Below are 26,705 nucleotides of genomic sequence, written 5' to 3' on the forward strand. Positions count from 1 at the left end.
CAAAGATTTCTGTGCCGTTATCTACCACAAGATGTCCATAATGTTTATTGGACTGAATTCATGGTGTACCATCACATTTTCATAAAACCAAGTATTGGTTCCCGTTTCATAATAATGCACAAATTCACACAGCCATTACTGTATAGCAATTTTTAGCCAAACTACAGATGACAGTGCTGGACAACCTTCCATACTTGCCAGATATAACCCCTGTGGATTATTTTCAATTTCCTAAAGTCAAGGTGTCTATAAAGGGGTAGTGGTACCAGTCGATAATGCCATAGAAGACAGTACTACAAGTATCCTAAAGCCGATTTCAAAATAAAACTTCTCTATAGGATTTTTGATAATCTTTACAACTGATCCAAACATTGTAATGTTGAAGGTAGACTACCTAGAAGCTTAACACATTCCCTGCGGTACGGCGCATATATGTAACGTAATACGGAGTTGCTCTGTGCTTGTTGTCGTTTGCGTAATTCCAGTACAGTACTGAACGGTAAGTTTCTTAACTTAATGTTTGTGTTAACTTAACTTTTTGAGCCTCATTGTTGTCGTACTATACTTGATGACTGTGCATTACGGCACATGTGCCATATGTAACATATATTTTACTTCTCTTTATAACTAAAAATATTTTTTTAAATGATTTTATAGTCTATGATAGTTCTTGGAAAACATGTGAAGTGAACTAACTCTAGTTGAAACAGTTCTTTTATACATATTCTTATTTAACATCTGTTCATAATAATTGTTAGGTGTAATTTTGATTGTTCTATGCAAACATCATTTCTTTTATTAAAATATGACAAATTTTCTATAAAAAAATTTTTTATTGTAATTTATAATGGTACATAATTAATTTATAGAATTAATTTAATAAAAATGAAAAATAAAATTAAGAATTTCAGACTATATAAATGATAAAATAGCATTTGATATTTATGAATTTAAAAAAGCTTTTTAACAATGACATCTTCACAACATAATATTATGTTGAAAAAGAGTAATTAAGTCAAAAATAAATCAATTTATTATTTAATAATTTGGATGATGTCTATAATCAAGTGCATAAATATTTTATGTAAAGCGATTCAAACCCAAATATCTGGTAATGTTTCGTCCAATGTTTTTTTTTTCATCCAGTGTTTATATTATTAAAATATATAATGGATGTTTTTTTTTAACAAAAAACATTTTAACATATATTTCGTTTAGGAATAATAAGATGACAAACCAAAACAGTGAGTAATGGATTAGAATACGTAATATAATTAATTTAATTATAAATACAAACAGCATTTATAAGATTAAGCAATACTATGAATAATTTATTGAACTAGTGATAAAAATATATGAAAAAGAAATAAAATTGTCACAGAGATTAAAAAAAATGTGATATGCAGTACGGCACAAATGTATACCAAACAAAAATCCAGGGTCAAACAGTCCAGCATATAGAGTAAATGCATATAAAAACTACACACACAGTACATAACCTCAGGACGGGCCACAATATATGCTGTAACACATAGTAGGTAATTATTACATGGCATCATAGTGGCCTGTACAGCAAGATGGTTAAGTTCCCTATTTTATCTGCCATAGCGAACGTGTTAATAAATAAAAATATTTTTTCTGAAATTTTTTTTTGTTTTTACAGTCTTAGCCCTAGAAATTTTTATACAGACTGTGTATTTAATTAAATTTTAGTTTTATAAAACAAAATGTTAAATAGTTTTCATGATACATTTAATTCATTAAATCATTTTATGATAATAAATATTAACTTACAGTTCAAATACGACACCCCAATCTGGCAAGAATAATAGATGAGTAAGCCCAGCACCATGCATACCAATAAGTATATCTGTATTATGAGTTATTTCTAGTTGCTTTTTAAAATGCATATTCCTATTATAAGTAACCTAAAAAAAAAAAACAAATTATTCCATGACTGTAAACTTTGTAATAAGACATTCTTCATATAAAATGATTACCATATTATTTATTAATATGTTGGCTGCATACTAATAGGAATATAAAATATAAGGAAAAACTTAAAGGAATACTAAGAACAATATGGATAAATTATGTTAACAAAGACCAGAAAAAGATAACTGATGTAAAGGTAGAGTTAAGTGGAGGTTCACAATTTATAGTCTGACCCAATAAAATTGGATGAAGGGGTAGGATGATGATATCTTGGATGCCATGAGATGTGTCAGCATTACTCAGGCCATCAATAAGTACAGACCGCATTTATCCTTAGTGGTTTCTCATTCACATTTAAAAATTATGCACTGTCTCTTTTTGAGGCACTAGAAATGATTTGAAATTTTACATTGTCTGAAGGCAATATTGAAAAGTATCTGTATGCTAGTGTCTTTATTTACATCACTGATCTGCAATTTTACCTAGTTGCATCTGGGAGGTGGTTATCCTGGTACTTTAGCAACCAACAGAAAAAAGTAAAGATTTTCTACATGTGCTTTTCAGATAAACAGACGATACCTGTTAATTCAAGACTAACTAGGTTAACTATGTTATGCTTTCAAGTGTCGGCTACTAAGAAAAAGTTAAATCTTTTATTCTGACTGGCACATAAGTACATTATCAAGTCTAGATCAAGTCCGGAATGGGGCTTCCATGGGTAGATGTATTCCATGGACTGGAAATGCTTCATTAGTGAATATCGGCTGGCAAAAGATTTTGCCCTGATTTCTGCGCCTTCAGTAAAATTAAGCCAGACTGTAATTCTTAGGACCAAAATTACGGAGTACATTTATTAGCTTTATATGAAATCTGGTCTGAAAAACAGTAGGTCCTACAACTGTACTTTTAACAGTTTTTTTTTTTAGAAATATGGAATAAAAAATAAAATAATGGGGTTAGAAAACACACTATCTCATATTTGGTGAAAAATAGCTTTGTTAAATGGGTAATAAACACAAAAGTTTTAAGCAAAACTTGTAGAGAATTTGATTTTTGAGAATTTCAAAATTTATTAAAAACAAAACCTATCAAAATGTGGCAGATTTTAATTAGATAAAGAAGAGAGTTCACATCTTTTTTATTTTCATCAGTAGAACATGTCCTGAAAGTTTATTACATTCTTCATGCATAACCTGTATATACGTTGAATGGGAAGCAAAAAATTCATGTATTCTATTACCGTTTTATATAAAACATTTTATTTAAAATTCATCAACAGAATAATTTCTGTAAAAGAAAATCATTTATTTGTATTTTTTATCAATAGAAAATTTTTAAGTGGTTTAGAATTTATTAAAACTGGTAGTGGAAGAATAATAAGACCCTTTCTCATAAGCTGAACACTATTGTATTGAGTATCATGAAGACAGTTTTGTTTTCTGTTTTTATAGAATAAATATCTATTCTTTTTAGCAAAGATTGTATACTCATAAATATAAACATTTATAAACAATATAAACATTATTATCAACTCAACATTGACAATAAAAAGTATACTTTATTGTATTTTAGTCTTTTTTTATAACCACAATTTAAAAAAAAAACACATAAATTTATTTAACGAAACCAACAATATTTTAAATACTGGGTTTTTGGGGGTGACAATATTTTAAATTTGCAACAAAAATGTTTTTTTTTATTTTCTTATCTTAATCACCAGTAAAATTACATAAGTACTATTTTTTAATTAGTTACATGATTTCAATTCTTTTTTTCATAATTTTTTTTTGTAAAATATGACTTGATTAAATTAAATTATAACACATTTTTACAAAACTTTTGATGTTGAGATTTTAACCACTTACTTATTTTCCGTTTATAATCCATCTAGCAGTTCCTGAATTGAATAACTAGTTTGTTAGTATTGATATCCATTCTATGCATCACAATAGTTTGTATATTTAACACAAACTGGTTCTTCAAGACTATCTTTTAACTGATTAAAATGACTAATCTGTGCTAATAGACTAGAATCTTTAATTTATCATTTTCTGTTTCATATTTTTCTTCTTTTGAGTGGCAGGAAAAATTTCTAATAACATTTCCCAACAGTTTTATACTATTTCTTTCTATTTTCTGAAGCAATTTTATGAAATTAATAATAAAATAGTTAGTTTCAAAACCAGCTCACTAAATTATTCAAATTCAATTGTTATATTAGAGTTACATATCATACAGCAATATTCTGAACTAGCTTATAACAATCAATTTAGTTACAGGGAAAAGCAAGAGAATAAAACAACAAATTATGGCATAGTTATAGATTTTTATGTTTAATAAACAGTTCTTTCTTTTCTCCCCAAAGGAAGCAACAAAACAAAACCCCTAAAACTAAAATTAAAATAGACCCTACCCAACTGATCAAGAATGAAGATTACAAAAAAAAAATCATGGATAAACCTGAGGACCTAGTCAACAACCTTAAACAAATGACAGAAGAATTGGCCCCAATAAGATCCCATAAAAAAAGAGCATCAGTGGTGGAACAGCGGATGCGATGAAACAGTGGAGAAGAGACATCAAGCATGGCTATTATTTTTATCTTTGGGCTAGATGAATCCCAAATCAGAAACATCCTTCCAAGATCTAGTAAAACAGAGAAATGAAACCACCTTCATTAGTAGGGTTGGCAATTTGTATTTTTGGGATTGTTTTTTGAGGGTTTTGTAGCAGTCTCTCAACTGCATTTTGTTGAATTCTTCTTCTATTGATTTAAGTGTTGTTTTTTTTACAACTTGAGAAAGAATTAGGAGAATACCAGGTTGGTTTCAGATCCTGGAGGAACTCTTGAGACCAAATCATGAGTCTTAAGCTAGTAATGGATTACAACAGAAAGAAACAAAGCGACATGGTGAAAATGTTTGTAGACTTCAAGAAAGCTGTATCCTTTCTTGAAAGCATACAAGAAAGCTGTATGCTTTCTTGAAGTCTACATTGCATCCACAGAGAATCCCTACTAAAAATTCTAAGACACCTTGGAGTACATCCTAAATAAATAAACATGATAAAACTGACCTTCACAAACACTAAGTCAAAAGTGAAATTCATAGATAAATTCTCAGAATCATTTGAGATCAAAACAGGACTACACCAAAGCAACTATCACTGTTACTATTCAACTGCACTCTGGAAATGTCAATGAGGGAATGGCTCAAAAAATGCTCCCAAAAATAAAAATAGGCTAAAAAATCAAATTGGTTTTGCTGATGTCTTGACATTGCTTAGTAAATGACATCGACGAAGCTAAAACACAGATATTAGAACTTCAAAACATTGTAAATAAAATTGGCCTCACAATATATCATTTGAAAAGACAGAAATTATGTCCCAAAAACCAACTCAGTTAAAAGATGTAAACATAAACGGTAATAAAGTCAAAATAGCAACTCGATTTAAATACCTCGGAGAAATAATAATAACAACCTAAATGAAAAAACTTCAATCCAAAGAAAAATAAACTACAAAAATCTTAAACCACAAACCTTATATAGCACAAAAGTTAATTTGGTACACCTATAATAAAAAATGTCTATCTATAAATGCAAAAATAAGATACTGCAATAGTTATAAAATCTGAAGCCATATATGCAGCAAAAATACTCTTCCACCTAAATGAATAATCCATGACCAACAAATTCCAGAAAATCGAGAGAAGAATTGGAAGAACCTGCATCAACAAAAAGTACCAGAAAGATGGGTTAGTGGTGATCATGCCCAACAAAGTCTTGTACAAAAAGTTAGAACCCATCACTGCTGCCATGCGTAAGAAGAGATTATTCTTGAAGAATAATCTTTGAATAAATCATAAAGATGCAGATCCACAACTTCTAAATCAGCTGGTACAGTACAATCTTGACTTGAAAAACACAAAGACAGAAAGCAGATGGATCAGAGAAACAAGATAAAATCTTAAAGAAATTGGCCTTACACTAGAAGATACCACACACAAGATAAATTAAATGAAAAAAAATTTAGGACAAAAATCCTCGCTTCACACTCACAAGAAAAAACTCACATTTTTCAATACCAGAAAGAGCACAAAGTTTGGAACATATGAAAAAGTGCTGGGAAAACTGCAAAGGCCAAAATATTCCCTTCAAAGAGACTTTGATAATGGACGACTAAATCATCCTAGATTGGAAAAAAACAGTTTTTGGGCATTTTCTTTTTTTAACTTTTACTTCTTGCCATCCATCCTACAATAAAATATTATCAAGAAATTTTATTAAAATTAAAATGTCACATGCTTGTGTATTTTTTGAAAATAAATATACTAACCCTTCTCACATAGTAATTAGAATTATTTTTTAAACCCTCAATTAGTTCATCTTCATTCATTATATTTCTGTAATCAGTATTTCTAGAAAGTAGTGTAATATGAATTTTTGAGCTTTTTCTGGGTAAATCTGGAATTTTTAATCGATGTAATATGTGTTTCGAAAAAGCATGGAATAAACCACTTTTTTCACAGCCCCAAATCTGTAACAAGACAAATAAAAAGAGTAACTAAATTTGTTGAATGTATGATGAATAATAAAGTTCTTACCTTTTCATAAATCAAAATTAAATACACCAGAAGTACTGATATGAAACAAGAGTTTTATTTCCAGGAACAATATATCTTAAGCAGTGGTTTACACAAAATTTCAGTCTCTATCCAAACGATTTGTTTGCTACTAGAAATTGTAACCCTAGATTAATTTTATTTTTTGCTTGATTATATCACCGCACAAGCTTGGAAGCTAGTAGCTTGTGTGTGGGATATGGAAATGAAATTTTGTAGCTTAAGAAAAATGCCATGCCTGACTGAGATTCTAACCCAGGACCTCTGGATGAAAGGCCGAGACACTACCACTCACGCCATTTATAAACATAACCTAAATTTTTTAACAAATAGAAGAAAGATAAAGATAAAGTGGATAAAATAAAAGTTTAACGATAAAAGTCTCCAATTGCATAAAAACTTTATATCTTCCTCCTTCATTCCGTGACAATTTATTTTTTCAGCTTAAATATAAGTTGTAATGAAATAATTTTGACAAAAAATCATAGAATGTCTTAGGTTTAAAAATTTTTCTATTATTGTAAATTTTGGGCAAGAAAATGCTATTTTATTTATTTAATTATATGTTGGTTCTAGCAGAAGAGTAGAGCTAGTGGCACTGTTTGCTTTATGCAAATGCTATATAATTTTTTGGTTAAAAAAAATTATTTTTATAGAAATATGATCACTAAATTTCAATTGATCTTACTAATCATCTTTTTTTATAGAGGTACTTAAAAGACAATGTCAATAAGAATTCAAGAGCAAATCATACACACTGGAGCAGCAAAGACAACATTACCAATTCCTGGAATGTCATTCAGGGAATAGATGAAACAAAATTAAGAAAACTATTTAGTTGATACATGTTTCATAATATTATACATTTTCTAGCAACATCTGACATGAGCATTTAATTGCAATGAGAGTTTTTTGATAAGCCTGAGCAAAAATAAAGAAAACACAACTTTTTGGGAAAAACATTTTTATTTTTCAACATAATCCCCTTTCAAGTTCATACACTTAATCTAATAATACTCACGTTTTTTGATCTCATCCTTCTTTTAGTATGAATTATCAGTCTTCAAAATAAGTATTTGTTTTGGTAATAAACTCATAATTTGGCAAATTTCTTTTCAGCAAGCCATTTCTTTGATTGTAAAAAGATAACAGTCCAAAGTTGTTAAATATGGCAAGTAAGGGAATGCAGAAGAATTTCATACCATGATTCAAACAATTTTGTAGTCACAATTACAAAAGACTGAGCTGGTGTATTGTCTTGATGAAAATTATAAAACAGCATAAAAGTTTCTCTTCATTACATTAAAACAGCTGCAAACCATACTTAGGAATGTTTACTTGTTAAAGTTTTTGATCAATTTTGAGAAAACTAACCACCTATCTTGCAAACAGTTTCCACAAGCACACACATAATATATAATATAGATTCATGTCAAATACAATTGTTCATTTGAGACACATCATCTTAGTGATTCCATGCACTTTTAATCTTCTACCCTCCATCACCATATCATAGATTTTTTTCCCAATATTTTCTAAAGTTATAACCTCAACAGGCTATCCAGAATATTCAGTGTCTTGTCTCATATGACCACTCTAAAAATAGCCACACCACTTGTTCTAATCCAAGAGATTGACTTGCCTTACTAATTATGCAGCTTGGCTTTAGTTCACTATACAATTTTACTTTTCAAAAATATTATATCATATAAAACTGTTTCAGCCATTATTCACAAATCACAAAACTTGGTAAATTCAGATGGTATCTGATTATAACTTATATTGACTTTGCATAGTCTTATTCAACACCCCTCATAAACCCTTTGCACAAATTGGGTCTATCTTGCCTACTCCTGGCCACAGAAAGCTGAAAATCCATAAGTATCCTGATATATATTTAGAACAGCCATATCCCTTGCCAGACAAGAATGAAAGTTGTTAATCCATGGATTACTTAAACTAGAATCTTTTATTAATTAGAAACTAAAAATACAGTGGTAAGTGAGAAAAGTAACATAAAGTCATTAATGTTAAAAAAAAAAAAACACTTGATGCAGTACTGTATAAAAAAAGATGCAACTCACAAAACTACTGTAACAAAAAAGAATTATACATCTGAATTAGATGACATTCTGATATGGTAGGTTATCAAGAATCTATATCTACATTAAAAAGAATACCTCGGTCAAAAAAAAATATAAGCAAAGAACTAAAAATTAAGTTAAATTAAAATCCCATACTTACAATTGGAGTATTATAATATAATCCAAATATCATTCGTGGTAATAGAGGAAATATTAAATTACGGAAACAAACAGTTTTTCCTCTGAATGTTTTTAAATCCCAAATAACATTATTGGTAAAAGCTTCAAACGTTGAAGCAAAATTTGACATATACGTATAACTCTCCCATATCAAAATATGAATATCAGTTGTAAATCCATCAGGTTGAGAAAGATTTAAATGTTGTGACATGTACAAATTCAAAAAATCGCAAAAATGATGGTACATGTTTACTGCTGCAAACAAAATAAACCATATTATAACACAATAAAGTTTATACTTAATGTTACAAAAAATAAATTTAGTTAACATTTTTTTCTGTTTTTCCTCAAGTGGCATTGACTGCCAATGATTACTTATAAATTACAACAGTATAATATAAAACCTTTTTAAATTTTTGTGGCCTAAAGCAACTTGTTCATTATTATTATTAGACATGGCATTGTTTATAATCAATCACTGACTTTACAAACTTTTGTTTTCAAGGAAAACTACTGCAACATATTGCAGGTACATATTGTGAAACCATGCAGTTTTACCAGGATTCAGTAACTCATTAAATCACACAGGATATCTGCACATAATCGTTTAAGTTTAATAATCACATAATCTTTAAGTTTTATTTTATTAAATACTCTTTAAGACCTTACATTTTAAAGGATTTTTTAAAACTGTATAAAAATATTTTGAATTAGTAATGTTTAGCACAGAAGCTTAAGTATCATTATTATTACTTACAGTGAAAGTTTATTTTTAATTTCTTTTATTTTGGAATACAGGAGCATTTTAACACATTGTCACAAGTAACACATTTTAACATATTGTCACAAGTAGAACAAAACCATACGCAAAAACCTGTGAATTGACTTTTATTTTGAATTAACCTCCCAAGCTACTTCAGCAATTTACAATAGTTTTCTAACATTATTGCTTCATGTTTCTGTATATGAGAGGGTACCAAAAAAAAGAGAATTTTTCTGTAGGCAAGCGGGTTGGCAGTGCTGCCATCTCCCGCTAGATTCATTTACTAGACACACTTCCTGCTCAGTTGGCCAGGTAGTATTCATGAGAAACCATCGCAGCAGACAGAGTGATTATTTTTTTAAGTCACTCCCAATGTTATCGACAATTTTGTAATCTTTCACACCAACATCAAATTCTGTTTCCTATTAAAGAAAACAGTGGCAGAAACGATTTCAATGCTTTGAGCAGCTTACGGGAAGGAAGCTTTAAGCCAGGCAAGAAGTTATCAGAAATGGCCAAATGTCACTTGTAAGTGAACTCCATTTTGATTGTCCCACAAAGTCCAGAACAAATAAAAACATTCAAAAAGTGCATGATGCCATCATGTTTGATGTTGATTGTCATAGAACAATTGAAAGTGGGAGAACCATCTGAGAGTGTGCCAGGAATTGAAAGAACAGGCATAAATTGACCCGATATTTAGTCAAGTCATAACAGAAGATGAATCTTGGTGTTACAGCTGTGACCCTGAAACAAAACAGCAATCCAGCCAGAGGAAGATAGTTTCATTGCCTAAACCAAAAAAAGCACGGCAATTGGAATCAGATATGAAGTCCTGTTGATTTGTTTTCATTCACAGTGAATTTGTTCCTCAAGGCACTGGCATCACAGTGAAAACAACATTACTAACTGCAAGTGCTAAAATGACTGTATGTGGTAGTGAGAAAAACAAGTTGAACTGTGGTGATCAGAGAACTGGCTGTTTCATTATGATAACTTGCCTGACCCAAACAGCAATGAAAATCTGTTGATGGAAAATAGCAAAACTATGGTTTCTCACCTCCTTACTCACCCAACCTAGTCCCCTGTGACAGCATTAATAAAGAAGAATATAAAAAATGTTTCAAACAGTGAAAAAACTGGTGGGACAAGTGCATATCATCTAATGGACAGTATTCTGAAGGGGAAGATGTTTTTAAGTTATCTTAAATTAAAAAAATTTTAATAACCAATTCTAGTTTTTTTTTTATTTTTATTTTATTTTTTTATTTCCACATATATGTTAGCAAAATCCTCTATCCCCTTTCAGTCCCAACTACTGGCAACTATTCAATTTCAAAACAGCTTGAAATGTTTTAGACGCATTTAGAGATCTTTGCCAAATTTCTGGCAACTACATATACTAACATAATAAATTTCTGTCAGAGTATTATCAATCAGAAATTATAACAAATTATAATTATGATACAATTGTCAATGGAATTTGACAGTATGTTTCTTTCTACTTTCAAAAACTGAACCATGCTACTCAACTCGTTAGAGTAAAACCATCTTTAATTCTAGCAGTCTCTTAGGCTGAACTGTATTTGCATGTTTCAAATTAAAAAATCAACCATAAAAAACTATTACTTATTATTTGGTTTTGTTATCAAAACAGATCACAAAAGTATTGAAATAGAGAAAAATCCGGTGAATTTTTAAGAAACTTTTTCAGAATATTTTTTTTCTATATAAAAATAAGATACTCTGCCAAATTTTTTGCTGGGAGCATCTCAGCCTTTCATCTGGAATGTCTTGGGTTTGAACCCGGATCAGGCATGTCATTTTTCATTTGCTGTAAAATTTTCATTCTATATTCCTACACACAAGCTTTGACCTTATTTGGTGAATTAATAAAACAAAAAAAAAGTTCAATAGAATCATCAATTTTAAGAAAGAAAAATAAAACAAAATCCTGAATTCTGAATTTTTTAACTTTCCTGTTCCTTCAGAATAATTCCCTGAACATAACCTTTGAAGGATTTGCCACCACTTATTACATTCTAGTTTAAAAATCTAATTCCAGGTATATGAACAGCATTTAGCAAATTATTGAAAGCATTGCACTGTATAGGAAAATTTCAGTTGGTCACATAGTTTTATTGCAAGGCCACATTCATTGATTATTTTGTTATGAGTGGTGGTTGTTTGATTTTTGTAATATAGCATGAAGTTACATATGCAGTATTTTGTGGTTATTAATTAATTAGATTTGTTTGGTTTCTGGTATTATTTCATTATTCTGTATTTTTTATTGTGATAATTCAATTTAATTTTTTATATGGATTTGATACAAAAATAAAATAACCTAAAATCATAACTCCCCATGAATATTCTTTAATATCTGAACATCAAATTGCAATACAATATGGGATGAATTAAACAGCTATCAATTCAATTATCTGTCTGAAAGAAAGAGGTTGGTTCTGTCAAATAAATAAGGAAAATGAGGAAAAAAAGATCATTAAAAGATGATGTCTGCGAGCTAGGTTGTGTAAAACTGGTACTCAAAAATCAAGTCAGGATCTTTAAATGAATACAGCTGGCTTCAGTGCTGAAATTCATGATTCAGTTATGTGAAGAAGGTTGCTTGAATATGATTGGAAAGCACAAAATCCACTGAAAAAGCAACTCCTAAAAAGAGAACGCAATGGACTAAAAAATATGCTAATTGGACTTTTAAAGATGGTTCAGAAATGATTTTCTATGACTAAATGCATTTCATTGTAAAACACAATGTCCACAGTTTGTTTTAAGGGCAGGTAAAGAATCTGTTTTTCCCAAACACATTGTTTAGTTTGCGAAAAATTCTATAAAAACATTTTTTGGAGATTTTCATTGTTACAGGATCTCATTGCAAAATCTCTTTTTAAACTAAAAAAGAGACCTAGAATGCACAAAAAAGAAGAGAAATTACTAAGAATACAAGCTGTATATGATTTCGGTTTGAAAAATTTAAAGAATAATGTATAAAACTAATTTAATCTATGTCAAAAGAGTAAAAGAGGGATAAAATATTAAGATGATCATCCGCTCATTTTAACTCTGAATTCCATTCAGGCTTGGAATTTTCACATTCTACAAAAATTTCATTACTAACCTCATCTTAAAAAGAAAAAAACTATAGCAGTGGATATGTACATAATCTACACCACATGAACTGGCAAAGAAAAACAAAATACTCACTAGCATCTATTTTCATAAGGAATGTAGGTTTTTCAATAATAATATCACAGCCACCAGAAGAAATTGGTCTTTTTGGAATCTGTTTGAAAAATCGTAATTCTGGACCCCATGACTGCAATGGACTTATATGTGTAGATTCATCCAACAATCGCTGTTCATGTAATCTGTAAAAAACATAAAATTACTGTAGTAATATTCAAAAACAGTGAAACACAAATAAATTAGCTCTCTTAGCGTTTGATTTTATCTATTACCGAGTTGAATTTAGAAGTAATACAAGCTGTGTAATATTTAAATTCTAAATATTAAGCAGCTGATAGAGAAGGCCAGAGAGTTCAATACTTTTCCTGTAATATGCTTTGTAGAATATGCCAAGTCCTTCAACTCGATCAGGAAAGATCTGTGGCAAGTATTGAAGGAGATGGGCATTCCTGACCATCTAGTTACCCTCATTCTGAGCCTATATGTAAATAACAGAGTGGAAGTTAGGCTCGAAAATGACACTATGAAGCCCTTTTAACCATTGAGAGGAATACAACAGGAATGTCTGTCTCCGATCTTATTCAGCATTTACAATGAATATATCATGCAGAAGAGCCTGAAAAACTGGTATGGCGGTCTAAACGTTTGCTGACAATACGACCCTGTTTGCAGGCTCTGAATTTGAAATTAACATGATCCTCAACTGAGTTCAGCAAGAAAGTGAGACACTAGGGCTAAAAAACAAAAGTTATGATTGTAGACGGCCAATCTTCCAGTCAGTAATGTACTGTGTGATTTTGAAAAGGTAGACCATTTTGTAAATTTAGGACCCACAACAGGTATAAATGGGAGCTCGTCAGCCAAAATAATAAGAATTATCTTGGCAAAGGAGGCACTTACAAACAACTATTTGTTAGGGTAGGGCAATCCTGATAAATACAAAACTGAGACTGCTTCAGGCAGTAGTCTTCCCAGTAGTCATGTGCGGTGTTGAGATCTAGATTGGAAGACTAGATAGATCAAGTTGGAAGACTAGAGAACTGATGCAATGAAAATGTTAGCCTATAGAAAAATGCTCCATGTCACATGGGCAGAAAAGAGGATAGCAACTCTATTATAAAAAAACTTCTGCAAACAGAGGAGGTTGTTCGCAATGTGCTTCCAGTGCATTCTTCACTTTTTCGGCCATAATCTGCAGGCCCAGCAAAAATCTTGAGAAGCTGACTAGCTTCTCAAGATTTTTCCCTAAATGACTATTCAAGGAAAAATTGAGGGCAGCAAGTCTTATGAAAGACCACTGAAAAAATGGTTGGACCAAATTAAAGAGACGCCTATTGAAATGCTAGGCACATTGATTCAAATGGCAAAGGGGTGTGAACTACGACGGGATCACTGATTATAATGAACTGAATTTACCCAATCTTAAATCACCATCACTGCCCTTTTATTATAATAAAGAAGGTACTACTATTTAAATACATAGTGCATGCTGTTATACAAAATGGAAGTAATTCTTGTAAAACAAAATTACATTAATTAGCTTGGAAACAAACATGCATTATGAATGTTATAATTTTCTGGTTGTAGATGAACTGACATGAACCCCAAGTTAATCCTAAAAATGATAAAAGTATTTTAAAAAAACTGGTGGAAAGTGAAAAAAAGGAAGCAGCATTACTTTCTTTATTGATTAAAATATATCACTGTAAACCAATATGCTGAGCCTACTGAAATGCGAGTGATACTTAGGCATATTTTTAACACCTGATTATGTTCACCACAAGGATTGTTGGCGTAAATGAATATCACTACTCTCAAAGAATGCCACTTTGATTAGTGTCACATCTCAAGATACTTTATGTACATTAAAATCATAAGAAAAAAATGTGATAGATACTGCAAAACAAAAAATAATGTACTCCTTTCTGTTGAGAAACAAGCTTTATATACAGTGGCTCTACTCAGTAGAGAAACAAACATTGTTAAAAAAAGAAATTCCATAAAAATGATTAAAGCAGGTCTACAGTAGATGTAGAAGACACCACAGTTGTTCTACATAAATTAATAAATATGACAAATATTTTTAACAGCAATACAGCATATAACTGTGTTAGATTATAATATAAAGTCAAATTGTTTTTTTTTTTAAATTTGCTTAAAAAATTAAAGTAAAGGAACAATTACATAGAAAAAAAAAGGCTGACACAAAGTACCTGAAGTGAATTAAACAAAACTGATTAAATAACTCATTTTTATTTATATGTGTACCAATTCTAATGCTTGTCTCGAATATATTCCCCAATTGTACTTGCACACCAACGCAGTCTTGTATTTCACTGACCACAGGCATGAAGCAGATCAATTTTGGTCAGCTGTTTTAATACATCTGCCAGTTTCTTCTTCTTTACTACATTTAACTGACTTGCAACATATTCCTTTAAGGGCAGATTTTCACTTTAGGGAAAATAAAAGTGTCACATGTTGACAAATCTGATGAATAGAGAGGTTGTTAAAATGCAGTAATTTATTTATCAATCAAAAACTGTTTCACAAAAATGCTTAATAAATAGACAAATTGTGCTAATAAAGTATGAAGCAATCTTCCCACAGTTCTGTCTTTTTTCTGACTTCTCTCAGCTTTCTCAAAAGCTCTTTATAATAATACCAATTCACTACTGTGCCTTCTGGAACCCATTCTTCTAAAATTACGCCCTTGACATGAAAAACACTTTGAGCACAGCTTTGAATTTACAGTGACTGTGAGAGTTTTTTTCATTATAGGTGATGATGATCTTTTCTAGTATACAGATTGTCATTTTGTTTAAGAACCTTATTAGAAGGTCCAGGTTTCATCTTACATGATGATTTTTTGAAAAAATAAAATTCTTCAAGATCTTCAATTGTCAGTTTGTTAAAATTCAAGGTACTTTCTGATTAAACAGATACCACCTGTTTTCAAAAGGAAGAATGGTGTTTTTAAAAAACATTTGATTGGATTATATTAATCTAATCACACTTAACCTATACTCACTTCGCTCACTAGTCAAGGTTAGCAAACGCAGCAAGCGTAGGTTAAGTTTGGTTAGATTATTTGGTTAGATCTCAGGAATGGTCGAACTGAGAATGTATAAGACTACACTTCATTTACACTCATACATATCATCCTCTGAAGAATTATCTAAGCGGTAGTTACCGGAGGCTAAACAGGAAAAAGAAAAAAAGAAAGTTTAGTTAGATTATATTTATAATTATATTTATTTATTATACAAAAAAAACTCAAACATGTACACACAGTATATCCATGTATATTATTTATATCCTCAACCTAACAGTTGCAGCACGCTGAGTTACAATGGCCTCTGTTTAATCAGAAAGTACCAAATTCTGATGTGTTAGTACACATGTTACTCCATCTGCTGTAGCTTGAAACCTAAAAACAGTAGTTTGATGCATCAAATGGCATTATGTTTCTAAAAGTTCACAGTAGCCAGCACTATCTGTTGAAATACACATTTGGTTGGCACGCTATTAAAAATGTTTGATCATTTTTTTAACATACCACACATAATGCCCTGTTTATCTCACAGAAAAATATACATTTACTTGTTGCCTTACACTGTCCAAAGTTTTCTTATAACTGTGATGCTTGTAAAGCATCTAAAGCAAAAATAATCAGTGTTACTTTCAATGAAGGTAAGATGTTCATTACATAGGTAGTATTTGAAATAAAGAAGGTGCAGGTGTGCTTGTAGGAGAGAATATCATATGCAGTGGGTTTAACATATTGATATAAAACAGCATATTGGGTCAGACAAAAAGGCAATGGAGAACCACCTCACTTCAAATTAACCATGAGAACTGAACTTGAATATCGGTTCTTGAGAATGGATATGATATAGTCTCATATTCATGGCTCGATCATGATACTGAGTAACTGACAATTTAGAATGTTTATATAATTACAGTTTATTGGTTTATAAACATAATTACAAGAGAAATCAATATTAACAACAATGGTGATAATAATAGTAAAAATAAGTGACAATAATAAAACAATTATTTATGAAAAATAGTAAACGACCTAATAATAATTAGGATAATAGTAGTAAATTATAATAATATTACATGTCAATAACAAACAATTAAAGCATAACATAATACATGACGTAAAAACATAACATAATCAAAACAGTAAATAATCATCATATTACATATCAAGTAGTCATAAATGTCAATAGTAATAATAAACAGAGATTACACACAAGACAGAGTTTAAAATACTCATCAGGATTTATTCCAGGTAGATGGATAGAAAACTAGAATTCCAACCCATTAACAAAAGAAACTGCTAGTCTTAACCCTTTTAACCACTAGTCTTATATTAACATACAACAATACACTAGATAAGACAATTATATAAAGTTCACTGCAAATACCTCTGCTGTTCACAAATAAAACCCCAACAGTTTACAAATTAAATTTAGTACATTATTTCTTTCACTTATAGTTTTACAGTAAGTCACTGATAGTATTTCTTGGTTACTGGAATTCCCCGTGGCATTACCTTAATCGTATCAAATTTAATTCACACTGGAAATTCGCTCCTTCACTGTCCTCTCTGCAGAATGCTCTTACTGACTGACGTCTCGCAGACTCACACCGCACTCTCCTCACTGGAATGATGTCATAACATCTTGCTGGACTGGTTCGCAGCACTTTGCTGAACTTCCATTTCGCAGCCTCTCCTCACAGAACTGATATTGTAACGCCTCACTGGACTCCGCACAACTCCTTGTTGGACTGACATCGTAACATCTCGTCTCGCGGCCTCTCCTTGGTGAGCTCATTTCTAAATGGTTTACCCCATACTATTTATACTTCTAGCCTCTTTACCTGCCAGACTGGACCCAACTCGAAGTGTGAGAACAATAGAATCGAACAAGGCTTTTGTTTCCATGAATTCCATAACCTGGTCCAGTAGCTTTTCTCACGGTACAACAGGTAATCATTGTGTGTCAGCGGGCAGTATAACAAAAGACAATTGTTGAACAGAGCTGTTACTTTACTAAAAGGGTTCCCTTTTTGTCCCTTTCTGGATTCCTCCCATTATTATATTTTCTACTACCTTCATAACTGGTCGGTTATTCAGGCTCACTATACCACTCTTGTTATAATATTTTCCCATGACATAATGCCCCTTACCATTATGTTTAATGGTACACCTTATATACATGGTGTACACGATACAGGTATACCCTTATACAAAATACACATATATACATTCTTCTGCTTATTAATTTTTGGCTTACTTATAAAAACTTGCTACTTATTTAAATTTTTTTTCAAATATTTTGATAATGGTGCACTTTTTTCTTAAAAGAAAAGGCAAAACTGTTTAAATAAGAGAAAAACAATTTTACACATTCTGATGAGAATCAGTTTACAATAGTATAACTTTCTCTACTGTCTATGAGACAGTCGTATCTCTCAGAGAAATAGTCCCAGAGTGTAACAGTATCTTGCCACAGGTGGTGTGTTTCTTGGAAGCACATTATTAAAAATTCTTGTGTGTGCATGAATACTTTTAACATCTTCAAAGCCACTAGTAAGCTAGTAGATACATTCTTCACACATCAAGAAACCCAAGATGTCCCTCCGTTCCCTGATGGAATGATGATTGCCAAAATGCAATTAGTAAACAGTAGCAGGCACTGCGTAAATTTAACCACAGACCTACAAATGAACATCCAAATTGTAAATCTAGATCCAAATTAAAGCTAGACTGGTATGTTGTCAGGTATTCATAGGCTAGGAGAAAGTCATAGAGGAATTACATAGACACCAGTTAATGCACTACTCCCATATACATGGGAGTATGTTGTGTACTGTGTACTGTATGTTGTGTAATTAGAGGATCACAGAAAAAAATTAATCTCAGACTTATTCATGAAGGAGAAGTTCTTACATCATCTTCTATAGTCACAACTAACCTGACAGATTATTAGCATTCAGTCCCCCTAACTTCATCATATTACCAACAAATTTCAGGGATATAAGAAACAGATGAAAATACTACTGTTGGTGATTCAGTTAGTAAATTAAATGCTCCCTTCACGTTCAACGAGTTTCGCATGCATTAAAAAGCTCACATGACACCTCCCCTGGATGTGAAAACATTCGTGTAAGTGTGCTCTCAAAACTATATCACATCACCTACTATATATTTATAATCTGTTGTTCTCTCAAGTCTTCCGTCCCATCTGGTCGACATAGTCTAGCAATGTGGTATTCTAAACACCGTTAAAGAATAGGAAGTCATGAGCAATATGCTTGCCTTTATTAGGGGTTTCTTAAATGAGCGAACTTTCCATGTTCATGTTGGAGATTCTGTGTTGAGTAGTGTCATTTTGGAGAATGGAGTATTTAAAGGAAGTATATTAAGTGCCACCTTGTTTACTATAGCCATCAATAGTATTACTGAATGTGTGTAGCTACCCGTTTCATGTTCTTTATTTGTTGATTTTGCTGTATAGCAAAATCAACAAATAAAGAACATGATATGGATATGATATGAACATGGATATGATATGTATATATCATATCCCATTCAACAGCCACAGCTAAAAGACTACTACAGAATACTATAATTTATTTCGCCTTGAAGCTTAGTCCAAGGTCACCACTGGCTTCACACTCTCACCTAAGAAAACCAAATGTGTAGTCTTTTCTCGCCTATGAGACCCTTTTATTCCACAAATCTTTCTCAACGAAGAGCTAATTACTATCTCTCCTGACGTTAAGTTTTTAAGTTTGTTTTTTGATAGTCATCTTACACAGGTCAAACATATAAAACAGTTAAAAGCAACATGTTTAAAAATTGTAGATGCTACAAGTCCTTAGCAACACCAAGTGAAAAGCCAACTGATCACGTATGTTGCATTTTTATTATTCTTTAGTTTAGTCCCGTTTGGATTATGGTTGCATTTATGGTAACATTTTTAATTATGCGCCAAGAGATATTCAGTGATGAGCAGTTGATAGCATTGTGTTTCACATAACCTCATCTGTAACCACATCTTCTTGAATTGTTGATATCACATTTAGTTTTGTGTTACTGTTATTTGAATGCAACGTGTTTAAGTATTAGTAGCGATTTTTGTAATGTGTGATTTTCAGGAGCGACGATACAACATACAATTTGTATGAAACTGGGGAAAACTTTCACACAAACATTTTAACTTTTGAAACAAGCTAATGCTCTGGGTCAAACACAATGTTACAAATGGTTTTCATGGTTTAAAAGTGGTCATCAGTCAATTGAAGGTGACTCTTGAGCAGGAAGGTCTTCAACTTCAACTGATGTCACCTATGTTCAGAAAATCAATGATTTGGTGTGTGTAAATCTCTAATTGACTGTCAGAAAACTTGTAGAAGAGGTTAGCATCTCGATTGGATCATGCCATGACATTTTGATTGAAAAATTGAACATGCATTGAGTTGTAGCAAAGTCGTTTGATGACTGAACAGCAGAAAGAACACCGAAAGGACATTTGTTGGCAATTTCTTGAACATGGCAATGACAATGAAACATTCATGCAAAGGATCATAATGAGAAACGAAAGCTGAGTTTACAGCAAAAACATTGAAACTAAAGTTCAATCATCACAATAGATTGGCAAAGAATCTCCGCGCCCCAAGAAAAGAATGTCAGTCTCGATCTGGTCAAAGTGATGTTGTCTGTTTTTCGATTTTAATGGAATTGTGCAATGAACCATGCGTACTAACAAGGCGTTTTACAAGAATTAAATGATTAAAATCTGCAAAAGGAGACCAGAGTTGTGGTGAGACAACTCATGGTTCCTTCACCATGACAATGCATCCATATACTCAGCTTTGTCAATTTGTCAGTTTTGTGCCAAAGATCAGATGACTGTCCTTCCTCAGCCTCCCTACTCACTGGACCTGATGAGTGGGCAGGTTCGTCACGGACCTTAAAGGCCATTTCAAATGAAGCTATCCAGGACTGCTATGCGAAGTGGAAACACCAGTGGGAAAAGTGTGTGAATAGGGGAGGGGAACACTTTAAAGGGAACAAGGACCAATAACCTGTAAAATTAACAATGAACATTAAAAAAATAAAGTTTGGCTATTTTCTGAAAAGACCTTTAACTATAAAAATAGGCTAACAAGAATTATAACAATAAAATTAAGTTAACATAAACTGTGTGCAAAATTAGTCCCAAAAATTTTGACTAACATGCATCAAAATCAAAAACTGACATCTGCACATCCATTTTTGGATGACATAGAAGGGGATGCTTGACAGAAAAGGGGACAAATTTTTTATTCACATCATAAGTAGCAATGAAACTTGAATTTCATAAATCAATGTCAGTACAAAGAACAATCCATGCAGTGCCAACATTCAAGTACACCAAAGCCAAAAAATTCAAAGAAATCCCACCAGCTTGGAAGATCATGGTAATTGTTTTCTGGGTATCCTACTAGCAGATTTCATGGAGCTAGTAACAATAATCATAGCAGAAGCAAACCGTAAAAGTTTCAGAACTAAAGTGTGCAATTCAGAACTGGAAACCAAGAATATCCTAGAATTTGTGAGATGCTGTCTTCAGTTATTGTTCTCATTTATGATATCATATGATCACATACTGCCACCTATACTGTCAAAAAGATTCCTCAACTCCTCTTACAGTCAGATTTCATACCTGTTATGCCTTCCTTTACCTATCCAAATAGCTTGGTTCTCAATGATTCATGAGCAGTGGAGAATTTTGAAAACAGCAATGTTAAGCTGGATGAAATCTCAGGTTTCATATTTTTATGTAAAGGGCGTTAAAAGGTTTATTCCTATGTACTAAAAATTCCTAAAAAACAATGGTAACTATGTAGAAAAATAAATTAGGAGTATATAAATATATAACGGGTAACAAATTTTTTTTAATTTTTATGAAACACATCTCACAATAAAATAATGGTAACAAATAAAATTAAAATAAATATACGAACGTGCAATATCCACCAATTTGTCCCTCCTTTAGTACATCCATTTTATATCTTATCGGTTCAGTTCTATTAATAAGGTCTTTAAAATTTATCATTATATTTCTACCTCTGCAAAACCTCAAATACTTTGAACATTCAAGTGATGAATCCTCCTAAAAAAAAATTAAAAATATATATTGTACATATATAAGTTTATATTAAACAAAAACAATTTAGCTTTAATATAACACAATAATTAAATAAAAACCATCAAAGCATGAAAGAAATTAATATTATAATTTATATAATGAAAACAGTAAAGAAATGCTTAAAACCAATTCACAAAAAAATAAATCTACTCATTTACTATTTTTCTACATAGCTGTTTTCAAATTTAACACATTTTTCATAGCGTTCAACTAGCTTCATTTCCTCTTCAAAAAATCCTGGCACCAGAAACTGAAACCAGTGCAGTAACACCATTTTTTAATTTGTCCATCATTATCAAACCTTTGTGATGCAAGCCACTGCTTAAGATAAAGAAAAAGAAAATAATCACTGGGAGCTAAGTCAGGGTATATGGCGAGTTATTGAAGATTTTCCAATAAAATTTTTCTAATTACTTATTCAATTTCTGATTTGCCATGTACAGCCATAGTAAATTTTTTTCTTACAAAAACAAAATCCCCTAGAACAGCATCTCCATGGATGGGGATGTTATCCCTTGAAATAACATTGTTTACTTCTTACAGATCTTCTAAAATGTTACGTTTCACAATATGTAACATTCACAGTGGTTCCACGATCACTAAATTTGACAAGCAAACACTCTTTTTGTCCCAAAAAAACAGTAGCCATAAAATTCTTTATCAGATGTTCTTGTTTGAACTTCTTCGGTGTAGAGGACGAACATTACTATCGCACTGACTTCTCTTTATTTTGACATCTGAATAAGAAATCCAGGTTTCACTTCTGGCAGTAATGTGATCAAACAATTCATCACCTTCATTTTCATAATGCCAAAAAATTGCATGCGCTGCAGCAGGACATTTTTCCTTGGATGTGTCTGTTAACATCTTCAGCACCTATCTGCTACAAAAATTTTTTGTAGTCAAATTTTTCTGTAAAAAATTCATAAATTTAAAAATTCATAAAGATTATGAAACATTAGGAAACATAAAAAATAATTGTAACAGGTTTCTTGAAACTTTTCATTAACTTTTTCAATCAAATCATTTGTTATTACCGATGACCAGCTATTACATTCTTCATCATGAATGACACCACTGTTTTACTATATTATCACTCAGAATATTTAGCCCAAAAACATCATAAATTTGCCTATGAATTTCAGGTGCAGAATCATTTTTTGCCATCAAAAATAGGATTATTCCTGTACTTCAAATTTTGTAGGTAGTAATCTTTATAAATGAATATAAACAATTACAATAAAACGACAACTATTATTGGTAACAGCTGACGATTGAAATAATTGAGCTCCACAAGCACTATCTGTTTACTTGGCATATGTAGATAGCAAATTCAAAACAGACCTTATTTTAAAAGCATATCTTGTATTATAATTATACTTTTTTTAAAAGTTCAATTCTTAATAATTCAGGAATCCAGATTATAGGACCTTATGCTAATGGTTTTATTACGATAGCAAGACGCTATCGTAATAAAACCATTTAGCAAGACGCTAAAGATCTTAACATTTATATGAAAATAAAAGTGCACATTAATAATGTTTTTCTAATTAATTTTATTAATTAATTTACTGTTATTAATTAGAATTTATTACTTTTCTAATTAGTTAATCTTTCTAATTTAATTAAAACAATTTTCTTTATTACACTAAAAATTAAACAAAAAATTAAATTGAGCATACAGAAAAAATTTTAAGAAAACAAAATTTGAATAATGAAAATTTGTACGGTATTTATAGAAATAGTGAAGTTTGAAAATGAAATAAAAGTAAAATAAAATCTTAACTGAAGATTACATATACATAAGTTTTATACTGGCAAGACAAAAATCATATTCAGAAATGTATTTATCGCACAGCACGGCAGCAGTTAAATTCTTTTTTTCTCTCTCCAATACAAAAAAAGAAAAACCTAAAAAATGACAGATTTAGAAATTTGAATTTTGAAAATCAGTTAACAAATTTAGGTATTGTAAGCATTTTTAAAACATGAATGTACACAAAGGACTATTCGACTTAATTTCTGTTATAGAAAACTTTATGTTAAAATAGAAGTAAAGATAAAAACAAACAAAAAATATTAAAAAATAAAAAGAGGTCAGCCAAAATGCTATATCTATTAGCATAAAATCAACCAGTAGATTTCAAACTAAATATAGAGAATATTTAAAATGCAGTCCTATTATTTTATAAATATTATTCTTGAAGAGATTAAATTATACTATACTTATCTAAATTAAAGAAAAAAATTCTATCACCTTGAAAAGTGGTTCACACATAACCATCATTTCTTTTAATTGTTCACGTATGTATCCAAAATCAGCTTGTGAATAAAATGTATTCATTTGATCTTTTTTAGATTTCACCCATCCTTTATGATCTCCAGGACAAACAGGCATTGAATAAGAATTTTTTTCTTCACATGTAGGTTCATAACCCCAACAACCTGGCTTTCCCACTTCTTCCTTCAACAAAAAACTAATTTATCACATAAAAATTATAACAAAATGTACATCGTAAGTTAAATAAATAATATTTAATGTCATTCATGTCTGGTTCTAGTGATGCTGCCTATAATAAAAACTTTGCAAACAAGGAATTTGTTCAAGTATGCAAGCAATGAAAATGTTTTACCCCATTATTTTTTTGGCATTTTTGACAAAAGGGCAGCAATTGGTTGCAATTGGTTTCAAGTGTTATTTATGATAAAAAGTGATTTATTCTAGCATTGCCATCAGGCCACCAATGTGCTCGTTACAACTGATGTTCATAATTTTGTAAACATGTTGTTTACTAAATCATTCTAAATGAAAAAGGTATATAGAATATGGCACAACAAATAAAAGCTAATATCTGAAGATTAAAAATATATTCAACAAATCATTTAATTGAAAAAATTTTATAATTTTATTTTATTTTACTAAAAAAATTTTAGTAACACTAGGCTTATTCAAAAGTTCTAGGCTTGACAAAAGATGGTGCATGAATGAACAAATAATTATAATATTAGTCAAGTATGATCCTTCAGATGGCATGCTATGAAGTTTCAGACGCATGCGTTTAGTTGCTTGTTTGCAACAATTGAATACAGCAAATAAGTTTTAAAAGGTTTGATCCCCACACACATACATACAAATGATAAATTCCACTTTTATGAATTCTCCCCCTTCATTAATGACAATAAAAAAAATGGGCTGTAAAATTTAAACAGACATACATCTATTCAAAATGATGAATGTTCGGGATACCCAAAGCTGCTATAATCGATGAAATGATAAAAAAATCCACAATGCCATATTAAATGATCACCGACTGAAGGTAGACTGACACTGAAAACATCTTGACAGATCATGTCCACTAAAAGCTTGCGCTATGAATAAGCGTTCCATTAGATGGGTGCTAAGTTTAATAACAATCGATCAAAAACACATTTAACTGAACACTTCTCAAGGAAGTTAAACTTTTAAATGCTATTCTACTTAATTTTTTTGATGTTTTATAACAATAGATGAAACATGGATTCACCATTACACACCAGAGACCAAACAGAGGATGGGAGTGGGTGAAAGTGTGCCAAAGAAAGTGTAAACAGTACCACCTGCAGGAAAAATAATGATTATAATTTTTTGGAGTTCTCTTGCTGTGATGCTCGTAGTCTTCAGAAAAAAGGCAGGACCATCATTGGGGAGTATTACACTTTTCTACTGGACTGATTGAAAGTGCTGTTCAGGCTAAATGACCAAATCTGGTCAAAAAGAAAGCACTCTTTCACCACAATAATACACTTGCACACAAATATCTCAGGTTGTTGCTGCAAAACTCCATTACCTACACTTTTAAATGCTTCCACATATAATGTATTTGGCTTCCAGTGATTAATTCGTCTTTCAAAATCTCAGGAATAGCTTACTGGAGAAAGTTCACTTGAAATGAAATCAAAACTGAGAAAACCGCTTACTAGAGAAATCATACTGAGGGTATCAAAAATGTAGGAAAGTTGTTAATCTAAATGTATGAAATTGCAGGGTGGCATCGAAAGATTTTTTAAATTTTAGGAAAATCTTGTTTTCTTTATAAAGTCAAGAACTCTCCAAATGGCCCTCATAATAGTATTATAATCATAGATTTTTTTCTAAGTATTAATTTATTTTAAGAAAGTCTCTAATAATTAGGGAACTTTGCAAATACAAAGTAAATAAGAATATTTTTTTTGCCTATGTTCTTGGTAATGCAATTTCAGTGTTTAATAACTATATTAAGAAATTAGTGAAAAATTAATCTTTAAAAATACTTAAGAATACTGTTTTAGTGTTTTAGATTATCTTATCATTATGAGAGATATGAGAGAGTTACTAAATTATACTTTGAACAAAACTTTATAAGTTGATCCCCTCTGTCATTCCTTTTGCTCAGCCCATATTCACCCACAATATTTCCTTCCTTGCCCTTTCCAATGCTTGCATTCCAATCTCCAACTATTATTAAATTTTCATCCTTTTTTATGCGCTTAATTGCTTTGTCAATTTCTTCCTATAAACACTCTACCTCGTCATCATCATGGGCACTTGTAGGTATACAGATGTCGAAGTAGGCTTAGGTTTTGATTTTATCCAACAATTCTATCGCTAAGCTTTTTGAAATACTCTACTCTTTCCCCTATCTTCTTGTTTATTATGAAAACTGCTCCTGCCTGCCCTTTAT

At 31.0% G+C, this 26,705-nt stretch overlaps 1 protein-coding gene across 4 annotated transcripts in view; it reads right to left on the reverse strand.

The window, feature by feature from the left end:
- The window catches only part of Eogt (EGF-domain O-GlcNAc transferase), a 50,580-nt gene that overhangs the window by 12,057 nt on the left and 11,818 nt on the right, over positions 1-26,705 (reverse strand). For 3 of the 4 annotated variants that reach the window (XR_012755392.1, XM_075358210.1, XM_075358211.1), the window contains exons 4-9: positions 24,263-24,469; positions 21,821-21,969; positions 12,812-12,975; positions 8,804-9,078; positions 6,274-6,474; positions 1,795-1,928 (exon numbers count right to left, since the gene is read on the reverse strand). Coding sequence is in view for 3 of the 4 variants with exons in the window: in XM_075358210.1 (XP_075214325.1) it covers positions 1,795-1,928; positions 6,274-6,474; positions 8,804-9,078; positions 12,812-12,975; positions 21,821-21,969; positions 24,263-24,469 (1,130 nt within the window). In the remaining variant the exon portion in view is untranslated. The remainder of the gene's footprint in view (positions 1-1,794; positions 1,929-6,273; positions 6,475-8,803; positions 9,079-12,811; positions 12,976-21,820; positions 21,970-24,262; positions 24,470-26,705) is intronic. The other variant, XM_075358212.1, reaches the window with a different exon arrangement.

The sequence above is a fragment of the Lycorma delicatula genome, chromosome 2, assembly GCF_047948215.1.
Source record: "Lycorma delicatula isolate Av1 chromosome 2, ASM4794821v1, whole genome shotgun sequence".
In the NCBI taxonomy this organism is placed as follows: domain Eukaryota; kingdom Metazoa; phylum Arthropoda; class Insecta; order Hemiptera; family Fulgoridae; genus Lycorma; species Lycorma delicatula.